The 15660-nt window shown below is 46.4% G+C and overlaps 2 protein-coding genes across 2 annotated transcripts; both read right to left on the reverse strand.

The window, feature by feature from the left end:
• Positions 1–720: 720 nt before the first annotated feature.
• Positions 721–2995, reverse strand: rpl31 (ribosomal protein L31). Its single transcript, XM_041965938.1, has 5 exons — positions 2957–2995; positions 2331–2434; positions 1802–1927; positions 887–999; positions 721–793 (listed from the first exon to the last, which is right to left on the reverse strand). The coding sequence occupies exons 2-5, from the start codon at positions 2432–2434 to the stop codon at positions 762–764; spliced, it is 375 nt and encodes a 124-aa protein (XP_041821872.1). The 5' UTR covers positions 2957–2995; the 3' UTR covers positions 721–761.
• Positions 2996–3842: 847 nt separating this feature from the next.
• On the reverse strand, positions 3843–15112 carry zc3h13 (zinc finger CCCH-type containing 13). The gene is made up of 20 exons (XM_041966517.1): positions 14978–15112; positions 14123–14299; positions 13539–13642; positions 13288–13402; positions 12922–13033; positions 12609–12775; positions 12316–12461; positions 11964–12164; positions 11637–11804; positions 11206–11549; positions 10490–10969; positions 10050–10298; positions 9422–9938; positions 9165–9277; positions 7504–8763; positions 6712–7383; positions 6490–6633; positions 6026–6226; positions 5625–5788; positions 3843–5483 (listed from the first exon to the last, which is right to left on the reverse strand). The coding sequence occupies exons 2-20, from the start codon at positions 14288–14290 to the stop codon at positions 5283–5285; spliced, it is 5526 nt and encodes a 1841-aa protein (XP_041822451.1). The 5' UTR covers positions 14291–14299; positions 14978–15112; the 3' UTR covers positions 3843–5282.
• Between the last annotated feature and the right edge of the window lie 548 nt (positions 15113–15660).

Raw genomic sequence — 15660 nt, forward strand, 5'->3', positions numbered from 1 at the left:
AGCCGTTTTGATCTGTGAATATGGTCCAGTCCAGTGGTGATGCTACCATCCAGACAAATCATAAAGCAGGTGCATGCACAGTGAAACCACAACCAGATTACTTTAGATTGAAAACATGATTTTACTCGGATATGGCTATATTTCTCAATACATGGTTGGCAAAACTAAGCCCCTGCAGGCTGCACAGTTCAAATGTATTAGAATAGCACTGACTTACTTTTCCAATAAATGCACTTAATAAAATGATTAGATGCTATGCTTGCATTATTTGAGTAATGATTACAACACATCCAGTTGAAATGAGTAAAATAATCTCCTCCTCCTTATGCATCTAAATGAGTACAGTTACTAAATCTCATGCTGGTCATATCTGATGACATCTCAATTACCTGATAAAGCTACCATGTCATTTGTGTTAAAATCTATCAATGTTTAAAACTAAAACAATATCTCTTCACTGAAGAAAGCGGTAAGATCTGTCTGCATGCCAGAAACAATACTTTTCTCAACACACGTTATTACACACAATGTTTGCAGGGTATGGAGTTAAGTTGTGACATTTACAAGCAAGGGTTTAAGGGTTAATCTCACTGTTGAAGATAGTATTCCCATGTACATTCCTCTGAAATAAATATAACCATTGATGGAAATTGAAGGTACATCTCAAAAAAAGGCATTCAGTTAAATATAGAAACAGGAATAAAGACACAAGACAAGAGGTCCTTTTATTTCAATTTATTCCACTAGCAGAGGGGACAAATTTAGTTTTCATCAACATTGACTGTCTGCAGACCTGTTGGAAGAAAAAAAAAAGAGGGGAAAAAATTAGGAAATGTCTTCATTGCTTCAGCAGATAAATGACAACATCAGTTAGCAGCATATTCACCTTTGCATGTGGTGACAGGAACGTATGTGACCAGAGTGTACAGTTTGTTGGGGGAGTCCTCGTCCTCATTACGCTTCCTGGACAGCCGTACGCGTATCCTGTACGGCACGTTCCTGCCAATACACCCAACATGATGGTTAGCATCTTCACAAAATGCAAGCAATTGATTATGTTGCTGGAACTGTGTATTTGCCAGCAGATGTGTCATGGCTCTAAAGTTCATGTTGTTATTAGGTGTCAAAACATTTCTAAGTGTAAAAAATAAAATTTTTCATGCATTCATTTCAGACGGTGTACTGTGCTATGTCAAACAGTTTCGGCTTTGGGACACAAGACTGATTTGTTGTGAACCACAGTAGTGTGCCAGAGATTATAAAACACAGGGTAAACTAAAAACCTACATTCTGAAACGCTGACACTTTAGGTATCTTATATTCAGTGTAAAGTACTGACAATAAGTCATGAAATGTAATGAAGTGACTGTAACAGCTCATTCAAATTAAAGAATTTGTCACTGAGTCCTTCAGCCATAAACACTTGAAATCATCAACTACAGTGACCTGACTGTTGTGTGCATACAATAGGCACATCATGCTGGAGCTGAGTGATAAACATTTCCACAGAAAAGTTTCAGACACTAATTCCACACATATAGTTGGAATTTCTTTGTTTCTCAGGTCATTTTTTTGTTCTGTCATGTAAAAGTTGATTGAATTTTTTTGACCACATGTTTGCCCTTCATTTGGCAAAGACATTGATATAGCCCAATCACACTTCTTCAATTCAATTAATCATTACTAATTGCCACTGCTGTACACATTACCAGGTATCTTTTATGGTGCACAAAAAGAAAAAAAATCACGATAAATTGCAGTTAATGCAATGACCGTCAGTCAAGCCAGTGCATCATCTCACCTGACACCCTTGCTCCACACTGCCTTGTTGAGGCGAGTGTCAATGCGGACATCAGGAGTTCCCATCTCCTTCATGGCGAACTTGCGGATCTCCTTGATGGCGCGTGGAGCCCTTCTCTTGAAACCACTGCAAGGAGACAACACTGTTAATCATACAGAATTAATCGACTCGAAGATCAGTAAGAATTTAGCAGTTCATTAAACAATACTGAACACTTTCTGCATCAGTTTTGTGCACAGTACATTCTTTTCATATTGTTTTTATCTGACTACTCTGGCAGGGATAACCAACTACATTTGCAGAACTCCTAACCACATTTGAGCACTGAAAACAAATATTACTATCACATGCCCACTTAAGGCCTGTGTGCTACTTATTGAAAGACATCTTGGATTAAGTTTTTAAGTAGGAAGCAGCAAGAATGACGAGATATGAGTTTACTTGCCAGCCTACACAACTAACACTAACTGCTTTGCATTGATGTCCATAAACTAAGCATTAGTGTCTTCTGTGTCCTTGTCGTACTCACATTCCATGGATGCGCTTGTGGACATTGATAGTGTACTCTCTGGTCACCACCTCGTTGATGGCTGAACGCCCCTTCTTTTTCTCTCCTTTCTTGGTTGGGGCCATCTAGGAACAACAAACAACATCACTGCTTCAGATCAACTGCGTTAACTATACGCTACAACTACAACAATACCATCAACTTGGCTATTTCAATGAGAATTGTTTGCTTTTTCATCCGATTCTAGATCTGTCCAAAGGAAAAATCTGTCGCTAGCATAAAGCTGGCGCGCTGAGTCATTATTTAATGCAAGCTAACCGGTAAGATAAATGGTGCTTACGTTTAAACACCAACGCAGACTAGTGCCAGTGCTGTAGGTAATTAGTTTGCCACGTTACAATATAAGTCTTTCTAGCACAGTGAAAATGCGACCACTGACGGCAATATGAAGCCACTCCGGTCGAGTCAATGCTATCGTTCATCGCTATTAATTGCCTTTACAGACGTCCAACCGCATCAAAAACCTCATATAAGTGACAATGCAAAGCTACTTTGTATTGTTTGTCGACATGTGTGGTCAATTGTGACTTAAATATCGCAGGATGGCGTTAGATTGTAGAAATATAATTTCCGAAAAATATACTCACTTCGGCTTGTAGTTGAGGCGGAAGTAGGAAGGACGGACCAAAGGCAGAGGATTGTGGGTAAAGGAAACCGGTCCGTTTTATATAATGGTCGTCAACAACAATTGGACGAGTAAGTTCCGTCTCTTCTTACCTCGCTTCGTACTGTACATCAGCATCAGTACTTGTGCTTATGAACAAGACAGTATGTGAGCTGAACGACATAGAAAAGAAAATACACTTCCGCCAAGGTGGTGACTTTACAAATTGATAATATTAATTTTGTACAGTTTGAAAGATTGAGATAACTGAGACTCCATAAGATATATGCTTATGTCAGTGTCTTTTCTTTAGTAACATGTATATTACGTGGCATGCAGTACTTATTTGTTTTTCTTTTGAACGAGAATGTCAGCTGCCATAACTGTGCTATCATTGTGAATAAGGTAGTCACGTGAAATGGGCTATTACAACTGCATGACACACAAGAAATGTACGTACAAAGCTTTGGCATTTCAGCCATTCATAATATAACAGATTCTATATCTCATACATCAGGCTTATGAGTAAGTCTTCGACCACTATCGCACACGTCCTCTAATTTTGTTTTAGGAGGATCCTGGGGAGTTACTCCAAATTTTGCAATCCTATAACATTGTGCTAGATGTGGCACTTCCTCTATGGGACTGTGAGAATTCTCAATAACAGACTCATTTACAAAGATACATCAACTTTAAAGCGGTTGTGATTATGTCAAGCTCTTGCCTCAACACACAAAAGTTTGCATCTAGTGGCTGTGCTCATAGATCTTGTGACAGCAATTTAATGTGGTCTGGTCTCGACACTGCACTTTGAATTCCTTCACATCCCCAGTTGTCCTTACTTGACAAAATGTCATTACAATTTAAAAATGTCATTCTACATTTATTTTACAGTAAAAAATACAGCTTTAAACCAGATGTCATTACTTGCACATCTCAAAATTGACCTTGAACCTTAGACAAAATAAATATGTAATAGGAAAAGTGTTTTCCTTTAAAAAATAGTTGTGCTCAGACTAAAAGATAGTGGGCTACACCTGAGCCCGATCTCTCCATGTCTGTAATGTCACTTAGATTTCAAGTCACAGTTGCATGGCCAGGAGGAGATGTCGTGTTGAATCCAGGGCTCTAACGTAACAGCCTTTTTCCGTTCTCATTATGTTGTTTAAGCTGTTCAGTGCATCACTGATGCTGGTTTGTCCATTGAATTTGTGTCCAAGCACTGAGCATGCACAACCTGCTCTTTTCAAGTGTCACTTGCTGAACTGAAAAGTGTTGATACAAGCACATCCCGGAGGTTCACTTTATCCACCTGTGCAAGTCTTTTTTTATTGTGAGTCTGGAGGGTCAACCACTGGAACACAGAAACGTGATATGAAGCTGAAACTAATTATCTTTTCAGTCTTTTTTTTTTTTTTTTAATCTAAGCATTCTAGTGTCTTTCCCTATTGGGAACACTTTGGCTCCTTTTTGGAAGGTGTAGGCTGGTGAACGTTAAGGAGAGGAATTCCACATGGCAGTGTTGGAGATCTGGTACTCTGCAGTCTGTAGTGGGCTCTGCACTCACTCCAGTTCATTTCAAGGAGACATTGCCAAACCATTCAAAACAAATACATCAAGCAAAAAAATGTTTCCAAAGACTGACACTTATAACAAATTACATTCGATGAAGGAATAGTTTGGCAGTGCTTATTCATGACACACATTCAAGTCCCTGCAGGATGTTTCAGTGCTGTTGATCAGTCACACTCTGTGGCAAATGCTATAGATTTGCTCTGCAGATATTTTGTTATATGGTGTAAACAAATTAGCAATAATATCAAGTGTCACATTATTTGAAGGCTGAACAGTCACTTCATACAAAGCAAAAGACCCGTTACAAAAATCAACATCTAACCATTTTAATGCACAGTTGTAGTAACCAAATGCACAATATATGAAAACAAAACAGTCATTTGAACTTGGTTAGGCAGGTGAAACAGACAATTTAAAAGCTGCTCTAAAACACTGTACTGCACAAAAAAAAAACAAAGTCATTTTAGGTGTGTTTTATGTTTCTTGTACATGGTTCATTACACACCTCCATAGGCTAGAATGTCCAGTAGTCTATGGCACAGCACTTGCAGATCACCCATAACATGTAAAGCATAACTGAGTTAGATTCACAATGTTGCTGTTTTTCTTTATTTCCTCTCATGACTAAAAAGGCGGCTAGGTATGTAATGAAATGGGACAGAGTCAGGGGCTAGAAGAAGTAAAGGCTTAGATGCGTTCACTTTCATGTGTTTGACTCAATAAGCCCATTTCTTTCAGGACACACACACCTCAGACTGTGCTGTGCTGAGCTTACTACTACCAGCTGCGGCAACCTCGGCTGCTGGCGCTGCCCCACCGTCAGACCTTTCTGGGCCCGAGGCCTGGCCAGCCATGGTCCTTCTGAAGAGACGCATGCTCATCTGCAGCAGCTCGTTGTCTACCACAGGGGTAGTGGGGTACTGCTTGGTTAGACCCTGAGGAAGGAGAAGCAGATTTAAAAACATCTCTTGCACATCACGCGTATCTAAATGACGTCCAGATAAACTGGTGAGAATACAGGTAACGTCGACACAGTATTCAAGTCATTGTCCTGTCAGCGATTGGATGACATCTACCTTGTCATTTTTTAGCAACTGCCTGCGGATGGCGAAGTCCCTGCGGGCACACAGGGCCTTGCAGCAGGGCCCGAGGTTGCTCAGTAAACCTGCCCTCTCCATCCGCCTGTTCAGGGCTGCCATATTCAGGGCCCCCAGGTCGTGCTCAAACAGCTTGTCGGCATCTGGCAGGACAGAGTCGTAGAAGGACGGATCACACAAAACAGACTAACCTCAATTAAACTAAACGTAATTCTAGATAATGATGAACACAAACTGCAATAATGGCTGTTATCATAAATGTCCGACTAAAACAAAGGTAATGACAAAATCATGACTGTCAAAGTACAGTGAGTAAAGTGCAAATGACTGCGACAAATTAAATCTATATCTTTAGGGTTCCATGATGTCCAAACTCTCACCTTTGGGGTCATCCAGCTCCGACTTGCACACCTCTCTGACTTGCTCCAGGAGCTCAGGCCCAGCAAGTCGCTTGGAGATGCCCGCCCTGAGAAGCACGGCCCCTGGTGTGAACCGAAGCAACGCTGCCCCTGCTGCTCGTGGTTCCTGCTTCTGTTTGGGCATCAGGCTGGACCAGTCCACATCAATCACATCCAGAGGACCTGTCGGCACATAGCATTAGGGGGTTAATTTGAAAAAGGAACAATGGACGAATGTCCTAACAAGCTTTATTTTATTTTAGAAAGTGCTTCTGATTGTAGAGCAGATGAATTTCAGAGTTCTTTAGGAATTAAACCAATCAGTCCCTCAAGTAAAAGTAAACATATCATTTTAAAAATCAAAGAAAGTATAACAGACATTAATTAACATAACATTTCCATATTAAGATTATTGTTATTATAAATTCTAAATAAAAGGGCAGTACCTGTAATTTTCTCATCATCTTGCTGATCCTCTTTTTTCTGGCTGTCAGCCAGGATTTCATCCAGCTCATCATCACTGATTGGTTCATACTCTTCTCCAACAGATGCGACCGATTGCCCATCGTCCTCTTTCCCCTCATCGTCCCCTGAGAACACACACAGATTCCTTTAAATCCATGTTGGAAACTTGAGAAAACACTAAAACTACAAAGTTTTCATCTTACCGTCGATGCTGTCCGTCTTCTCCAGCTCCCGCTGCTCTCCCATTAGGTGGTGACTGTTGATCGGTTTCTCTGGCTCTGGAGGGCTGAAGGCTTCTCTTGGCAGCAGAGGCTCATACTCACTCCTCTCCTGTCTCATCATGTCCCCTCGCAGGTCTCCTCTGATTTCACCTCTCAGGTCCCCTCGTCCTGGAGCCCTGGGGTCGCCGTGGGACGGTAAGTCCATCATCATCATCATCCTCTCCCTCTCTCGATCGGCGCCTCTCTCACCTCTGCCGTCTCTCTCCCGCTCCCTCTCGCGCTCCCTTTCCCGCTCATGCTGCTGGATGAGTCCTTCAGGGAGTAAGCGTTCCCTGTCCCTCATGTCCCGCTCCCTCAGGAGAGGCTCGCGGCCAGGTCGCATCAGCAGGGGCTCCCGTCCCCTGCTAGGCCAGTCCCGGGGTTCGGGCTCCCAGTCTCTCTGCTGTTGTAGGGGCTGTTGGAGGAGCAGGGGCTGCTGCTGCTGTTGCTGCTGCTGAGGCCGGAGGTCCTTTCGGTCTCGTTCTCGCTCCCGCTCAAACGGCTCCCTGTCTCTCTCCCGTTCACGGCTGTCATAGGAGCCGGCGCGGGACCTGGCCTGCCTCTCAGAGTCAGGAGAGCTGCGTCTGGAGCTGTGGCTGCGGGAATCCTGCCGGTCTGTAAGACAATAAAAGACACATTTAACTAATGGTGGCCTCAGTTTACATAATGTTTATGATTTAATGTTTATAGATGTTCATGTTCAGCAATGTAGTATCAAGATATATGTTTATCTACCTGAGGAGGTGCTGCGACTGGGTTCTCCTCTCCTCAACTGGTCAATTCGAGACTTCCTCTCGGCCCCTGGAGGATCGCTCATGAGCGGCCTTTCTCTCTCTCGCTCTCGGTCTCTTTCCCTCTCCCTCTCTCGCTCTCTTTCTCGTTCCCGGTCGCGAGAGTTGGCGCCCTGCAGCCGGCCCCGGCGGGATCGTGGACCTTGTGGGTCATCTCTGTGGGCGGACTCGTTGGAGGGCGACCGCAGACGTCTGGAGGATGTACGGCTCTGGTTGCTTCCCATGCTGCTGCTGCGCGTCTGCTCTGGGGGAGGTTTGCGGAGCAGGGGCTGGGACATGAGGGGCTGCGGAGTCAGAGTCTGCAGCAGCATCGGAGGATCCTGGGGGATTAGAGGGGCGATGGGAGGGGGGTTGCAACGCTCCCTGTCCCTGCCCAACCTCGGACCACCTCTCCTAAGAGGCTCAGCAGGAGCCCTCTCAGCGGGAGCCAGGGGGGCTTGTGTTTCCAGTGGCCCTCCCCCTCGATCTGTGACCTCCTCATCTGACCAGTCACTGAAGTTGTCCATTTTGGACAGTGGAGACCGCTCTGTGTTGCCTACAGTACCGCGGTGATCAGGCCTCATTGAGGGTGGTGGCGTCCGGGGACCTCTCTTTCTCTTACTATGCGGCTGATGAGCTGATGAATCCTCATCAGACACATCGGATTCTCCTTCTCGTGACCGCTTTCTCTTTCGTTCGAGCGCCTTCTTCTTGGCTACTTTCCTGGGGGAGTGTAAGGGTGGAGGTCCGTCTGTAGAACTGCTGGCTGGGGGCTCGGGGTTGAAGCGATCTCCTGCACCAGCCAGACTGTTGCCACCGCCGATCTCCTCGTCTTTTCGACCCTTCTTCAAGCACTTCCTCTGAGACTTTGTCTTCTTTTTGCCCTCCTCGAGGGACTGGGAGCCAGCTCTGTCTTCGCTGCCAGTGGCGAGGACTGAAGGAGGTGGAGGCGGCGTGGATTCTCGATGGTCTCTGCCTCTGCCGCGGGAGTCAGTCGAGGCGTCCGCAAGGTGCTCTCCTCGCCTGTCGCCTCCTCTGCTTCGCTCCCCGCGAGGCTCCAGGTCCTCAAGGCGGCTGCGTGCTTCCCTCTTGTCCGCGGCTCCTCTGCGCTCCTCATCCTTCCAGTGACCGGGCTTGTCATCGGCTGGAGCAGGCCTGAGTGGAGAACGCAGCAAGGGCTCCTGGGGCCGCACCACCTGGCTCAGCAGACGATGCTTGTCGCTACCTGCACATGCACAGAGAACAGTCACATGACCGCAATTGTCAAATAACAGCGGACTGCCTTGCTGTACTATTTCTGGGCTGCTGATGAAGCTCTTCATCGGAGGTACTTGTCATAATAAATCCATGAACAACAACAAGCTCTTTAATTCAGTGTGCATCATTCTAAAGAATTATTTGACTCAAGTATATTTCTGTTCACTGGAATGCATGCACATCAACTCACACCAAAGGGAAAAAAAAACTTAAAATGATTATCAGTGCAGTATGTGGGATTCCCCATTAAATAGAAGTGTGTCCGTTCAAGAAGAATTTCCCTACTGTCAGATGGAGGCGGACACACTGGGCTGGGGAGGAGGGGCTGGGGGTGGAGCTTGGCCTGCCCTCGGCCAATCGGGCGCTCACTTTTGTCTTCTCCACTGTTGTAGCCATCACTGTCTGCCGGGCTGACGCCCCGCGTTCCTCGCTTGGGTGAGGGTCGGGGGCTCGGGCTGCTCTCCACCCTGGTCCTTTTACGACTAAAGGGAGAGTGGAGGAGAATTAGCATAAAACAATGTCTAAATAGGATTTTTTGGTTGTCATACAATATTATAATTATCAATCATGTCAAATTCAAAGCATTAAATTTTATCATGTCACTGAAGAAGATACAAGATACGTGCCTCGTCTTGCGATCATCCCGGGTGTCTCGAACAGAGCGGTCGTCCCTGGTGTCCTCTCTCCTCTCCCGCCTTTCCTCCCTCCCTCTCTCACGCTCCTCCCACTCCCGTTGCCTCTCTCGCTCCCGTTGCTCCCTCTCTCGCTCTCGCTCCCTCTCCCTTTCCCGCTCCTTCCTCTCCCGCTCTCTCTCCCTCTCCCGTTCCTCCCTCTCTCTCTCCCGCTCCTCGCGCTCCCTTTCCCTCTCGCGCTCCCTCTCGCGCTCCCTCTCACGGGCCCGCTCCCTCTCGGCCTCCCTCTCCTTCTCTCGCTCCTTTTCCCTCTCCCTCTCCCTCTCTCGCTCTCTTTCCTTCTCCTTCTCTCTCTCCCGCTCCCTCTCCCTGTCTCTCTCTCTCTCCCGGTCGCGGGCCCTGTCTTCTCGTCTCTCCTCTGCTCTGTCTGTCCTGCGATCATCCCTCCTGTCCTCCCTCTCAGACTCCTCTGATCTCCCTTGGTGTCTATTTGGGGAGGCAGCCCTTTGATCTGGAAAAACAGAAAATAGTAAGGTTAAAAAATAATTCTATTAGCTGCAATTTCTTCTGATAAATATCCTCTTTTTGTCCCTGTTTTTGTCAGATTTTGAAATACCCCCACCTCTCTCTCTGTTGTCTCTGCGATCCCGCTCTCCATGGCCTCCTCTCCTGTCATAGGAGGAGTCTCGGGCCGGTTCTCCCCTCCTGTCACCCTCGTAGCGGTCTCGGTCTGAACCCCTCTCGGAGCTTCTTTCGGTCGCGCTGCGGTCCGTGCTCCTCTCCGCACTTCGTTCACGCACCGCGCTGCTCCGTGACTCCCAGCTGTCATGGCCGCTGTCTAGCTGGGAGCCCCGAGAGTTTCTGTTTGAACCTGGTACAAGAAAAGAGGAGAGAAATGATGACTTGTCACACGTTGAGTGAAGGTACAACAGTGATGCATTAGTTCATGGGTACTCCAGGTCTGGATATGGGATTACCTAAGAAGTTTTTGTTACTAAATTTTTGTCTCAAGGCCATTCATAAAACAAACAATGGAAATAAAGGTTAAATGTCTGGCCTCACCTTTATCAGAGGTTTCATTAGCACGCCCTCTCCCTCGTCCATTCTTCTCAGCTCTGTCTGTCCTGTTCTCCGTCCTTCCTTCAGCTCTCCCCCCATCTTCCCGTCCATGACCTCTCCCATAACTCCTGTCGTCCTGAGTGGGTTCCTCCTTCCTGTGGGTGTCAGTCCTCTCCCTCTCTCTTTCCTTTTCCCGCTCTCTTTCTTTTTCCCGGTCCCTCTCTCGTTCCCGTTCGCGGTCACGAATCTCCAGCGACTCTCGACTGGAGCGGGTCTCTGTCCTGCTCTCTCTGGAGTCCTTTACATCCCTGTTGTCTCTGTGGTCGCGAGAGTCTCTAGTTGCTTCCCTTCCTCGATCACGTGCGTCCCGTCGCTCGCGGGCCTCTCGGGTTTCCCTGTCATCGCGAGCGTCCCGTGAAGACACCTGTTCGTCGTAGTCCCGGTCGTCGCGGATGCTGTCCTTCTCTCGCTTGCTGCGGCTTTCTGTTTGCAAGAAAGACACAAATCTGAAGAACTGATGCAGGAAATGATTTAAAATTCTCAATACACATTGGGGATACTGTACTAGAGGTAAGAATTTATCGGGCTGCAAAAGCAATTCTTTTGATTATTAATCAATCTTTCTCTCAAAAGCATTTTGTGCAGTGAAAAAGAAAAAACAACTGTGAACAAACATGTGAGAAAAGACAAACAAATCTGGTACGAGAACTTGAAGTTACCATCTCTGCGCTCATGTCTGCGCTCCTGGGCAGGCGGACTCCTCTCTCTTTCACCACGGCTCCTCTCGCGGCCCCTGGAGTGCCGCCTGCCGGGGCTCGACCTGTCAGATCGGCGGTGGGGCGAGGAGGTGTCATGGGAGGCCGGAGGTGATCGGGAGCGCCGGGAGCTCGGAGGGGAGGAGGCGGAGGCCGTGGCTGTCGTGCTCCGGTGGTAAACGGGAGAGGATGAGCGACGCCGGCGAGGAGACGAAGAGTGGCGCTGGGCAGAGGAACCTGAGTGGGAGGAAGGGGAGTGGTGGCGTGGAGGAGTGGGGGTGCGCTGGCGGCGTGGAGGAGAGGGAGACCTGCAGTGATAGAGGATGGTTATTTCCTAACAGGCATGATCTTCTATTGACTGATGAAACTCTACTGTCATGAGCACATGTGCTAACCTCCGAGGAGGGGAGGCCAGCGCAGGAGTCTTATGTGACGAAGCTTTAGGAGATGTGGACTTCTTCCTGGTTGAGGGTGAAGTGCCCCTAGAAGGCAATGACACGCTACCAGAACGCTCCTCTGATGTTACTGACCGCTTGGCCTTGTGGGAACTGTCTGATCGGTCCCTACAAACAACACACGTCCAAAAAGATGAGGGTCAGAAGTTGAAGATAATCGTCATCTTAATGGTGATTTCTCAGTAAAAATGGAAAGAACATCAACATAAAGACGTACTGTGCAATGTTATCTAGACAGTATAATGCTGACCCGTGACAGATCTATACCTGCGTTTTTCCTTCTTTTCTTTGTGTTTTTCTGTGTCCCGCCCCCGGTCTTTCCCCTCCTTCTGCTTCTCCTCAGACTTCTCCTTGTTTTTGTGCTTCCCTTTATGCTTCTTCCCCATCACAGGAATGTCCAGAGGGACAGGGGGAGGAGGACTGGGGGTACGGGGCCCCTTCTTCTTACTGTGGCTCCCTTTTGAAGTCCTGATTGGAAGAGGACAGAAAATGTCTGTCAAATCTATAGTAACAATATCAGACTCTGTTTTACAGTATAGAGATTACAGGGTGGGTGTAGCGCATTCCATCATAAACAATAAACTGCAAGTACAAAACAAGCCGAAAACCAGGCACTTACCTGGCAGACTCTGATACAGGTGAGGACACAGATGCCTTCTTCTCTTTCTTCCCAGAGCCGAGGCCTTTGGTTGCACTTTTGTGTTTTGGGGATCCACTAGACTTCCTGGGTGAGGGTGAATCTTTGCTTAGCTGCTCCGGGGAGACCTGAGGGACAGAGGTAACAGATCAGTTTGACAGCCCAATCGAAGGCCCTCCTGTAGGCAGCGACTTCAGCGAGGGCAGTAAGATGTCCTGGTGGGAGAAACGCTTCAGAAAATACAATCAGGCAAGCAAAGGTAGAAACTAGCTTACCTTCGGCATGGCAGCGGCTCTTGTTTTGGCGGGGGCCTCATCTTTCTTGATGACAATTTCCTCCCTCTTTTCCAGGTTCTCCTGCTCCAATTTCATCAGCTCACGTTGAATCTTCTGGCGCTTCATCTCTAGGGATAACTCGTAGTCGTAGTCACCGATATCTGAGTCTTTAAGTTAAAAAAAACAAAGCAGCGACTTTTAAAGAAATGTTTTTTAGTTCATTTCAAATTGCAAAATCAAACAGAGAGGCTCGTGGCATCAACAAATCATCAGGTCACACACATTCAAACTTCAATGAAAGGAGCTACTGAACCTTCACGATTGGTTTCCCACTCTGTGGGTTCTTCTTCGCTGGCAGGGGTGCGCTCCTTTGTGATCTTTATATCCTCCTTTTCTCTGTGTCGGCCTCTGGAGGAGTCTCTCTGCTGTAGATGGATAGACACACACACACAAATACATGCACAGATGTGAGAATGACATCCACTTTGTGCTTCATCTTCAGGTCTTCTGTCGTTCCACGTTCAAAAAATTATTCACATTCCGAGATCAAATCAGCTTCAGATTCAAGGTCAGCTGTGGCACCACAGCCTTTTCTTTATTCTGAAATCAGCAATCATTACGCATTTGCTAACAGATGATTACTTTAAAGAAGGGGACACCGAAGGAGCCAAGAACTCACTCTCGCTGTGGGGGATGTGGGCTCGTCTAGGTCTCGCTTCAGGTTTTCTGGGTCAACATCCTGTCTCTTATTCTTCATCCTCTCCCGCAGATCACCTGTGGGTCTCTCGGCTGACCTGTTGTGTTAAGACACACACAAGCTTTGTGTCAATAATATGACGCCATCAACAATAAGCCATTTGTTTCATGTGGACAAAACCACAAAACACGAACAAAATTCATAAAAACAGTCACTAAAACAAGCCATCTTACCGACTAAAGCTAAATCCTTTGCCTCGTGGCTGAGTTCCATGTGTGTAGCGACAAGTGTTGCCGTAACTGCAATTACCGGTCTTCAGCCAATTTCTACAGTGACTCTGAAAGACACAAACAAATGAAGAAAACAACCACTAAACTCAGACAGCCTTCAAAGCAGGATAATATCAGGTTCAGTATCAACACAAAACATGTCTTATCAGACTACGAGAGAGATGCTGCCACTTAAGGGTACATAAGCAAGGGACTGAAGCACTAACAACTCTGCAACGGGAGCACAGGTTTGCAGCCAACCCTGATATTTCACCTCCCTCAGCTGGAGTGAAGGCTAACAATATGCCATGCCGCAAGCATCTCATTGCTCTCTTCCAGTAACTGCAAGAGATTGTGTATGACTGCTGAGTGGATTTGCTGCACATATTATTACTTCTAATTTCTGGTGCAGGAAAGAGTTAACTCCTTCTGTATTAACAAGGGAAAACAGGCATTAAAAACAAATGACTACATCCTCAGGCTGTGTTGGAAATCCAAGTTGGCATGCTCTGGCCCATCAAAGAATGGTGCACTCAGGCTGTACGTACATCAGCAGCATTACTCCCAGTGCTGGGGCCGAGTCTTTCGAACACACTGGGCCGGCGGGAGGGGGCGGCGGGGTTGCTGGTGCTGCTGGTTGTGGTGCTGCTGCTGCTGCTGCTGTCAGATATGGTTTTTGAATTCTCCACTGTTACCTTCCGCCTGATCTTGGACATTCTGCAGGACTGAAAATATGATAAAACAACGCTTCATGAGAAGTCTGTAATTAATCATCTGTATCAACACTTTAAAAAACACTACGCTCACTAAGACTTGAGCAGAAATGTTAAATAAATCCATTTATATGTATTACTACAACTACCCGTGGTCAGAAACGTCTCTGCTGAGTGACTGTTCATTCATTCCGCATGCAGGGCTACAGATGGCATCCGAAATTGCGTCTAATCATTCTCATGTTACTGGTTTATTTGAATTTCTACAACAGACTTCCTGCAGTTTTTGTTCTCTTATAGGCAGCGACACGTCCCAGACATAAACACATGCAAATGGTTTGGCCTGTTGTTGTCTGCAGCTGCTATGCGATCAACGTAACTTCGAGCGAGCAGTCTTGCATGCTAGCTTAAAGTTAGCGAACATCCCTAGCCTACTGAACGACTTTAATAGCATTGTCTTTTTTATTCATACGCGCGTGTGTGCTTGAGATTCAAATGTGCAACCCGGTAACGGGCTGGCGTTTATTATTTTTGCACGCCTCATGCTGGAAACAACGAGCGGACGGAGGCTAATGCTAAAGTTGGTGAACCAAATAGCTAATGACTTCATGTTTTATCTTAGCGCGGGCCTTCAAGACGCCTTCAGCAGCGTCCTCGCTCGATACTGTGTTCACAAAAAAGCTGTCTCACCCAAGACGTTAATTCGGTGTCGCATCTACTTTAGTCCAGTGAGCGGATTCAGCACTTGTAGAATTCACAAGGCTTATTCTTTAAAATCAAAGGCAGAAACTGCCCTGGGTGCCTTCATATTGAGGGTGCGCATCATATGCCCTGTTCTTCTTCTGTGGTCTCTAAATGTAGATTATACTCCACCGCCATCTACCGAGTATCCGCTGTGTGTGCACTTATTTCCCAGCCCTCCGTACAACAGCTGCACCCGAGCTAATAATCATTTCCCTTCCAAAACTGATTGAAAAACTGTCCTAAAATGAAATTGTGACCCGTATATTCGCCCTGGTAGTGATAAAAGTGGTCAGTATTCAATTGAATGAATATATATTGAAGATTTTCACCGTAAGAGTCAAGATGGTGTTGTTTAAGCCATGATACTGAAACAGCAGGATTTTTCTCACTTGACTTGGGGCAAAATGTGGTTATTGACATGCTGCATGAAGACGCGGATTTACAGTGACCAGATTACTTCAGATCATGTAAAGGCAGTGCATGATCAACCTGTTCTGCCTAAGTGACGTGGTTATGCATTAGTTAAGTGCATGTAAACGTACTGGCTGCTGTTTGAACCAGTGTTTGGCAACTTAATTTCGCAATGTAAGGCACTGCATTTTATTGGATACTGTCATTTAAAAGCAATC

The sequence above is a fragment of the Chelmon rostratus genome, chromosome 24, assembly GCF_017976325.1.
Source record: "Chelmon rostratus isolate fCheRos1 chromosome 24, fCheRos1.pri, whole genome shotgun sequence".
Classification (NCBI taxonomy): domain Eukaryota; kingdom Metazoa; phylum Chordata; class Actinopteri; order Chaetodontiformes; family Chaetodontidae; genus Chelmon; species Chelmon rostratus.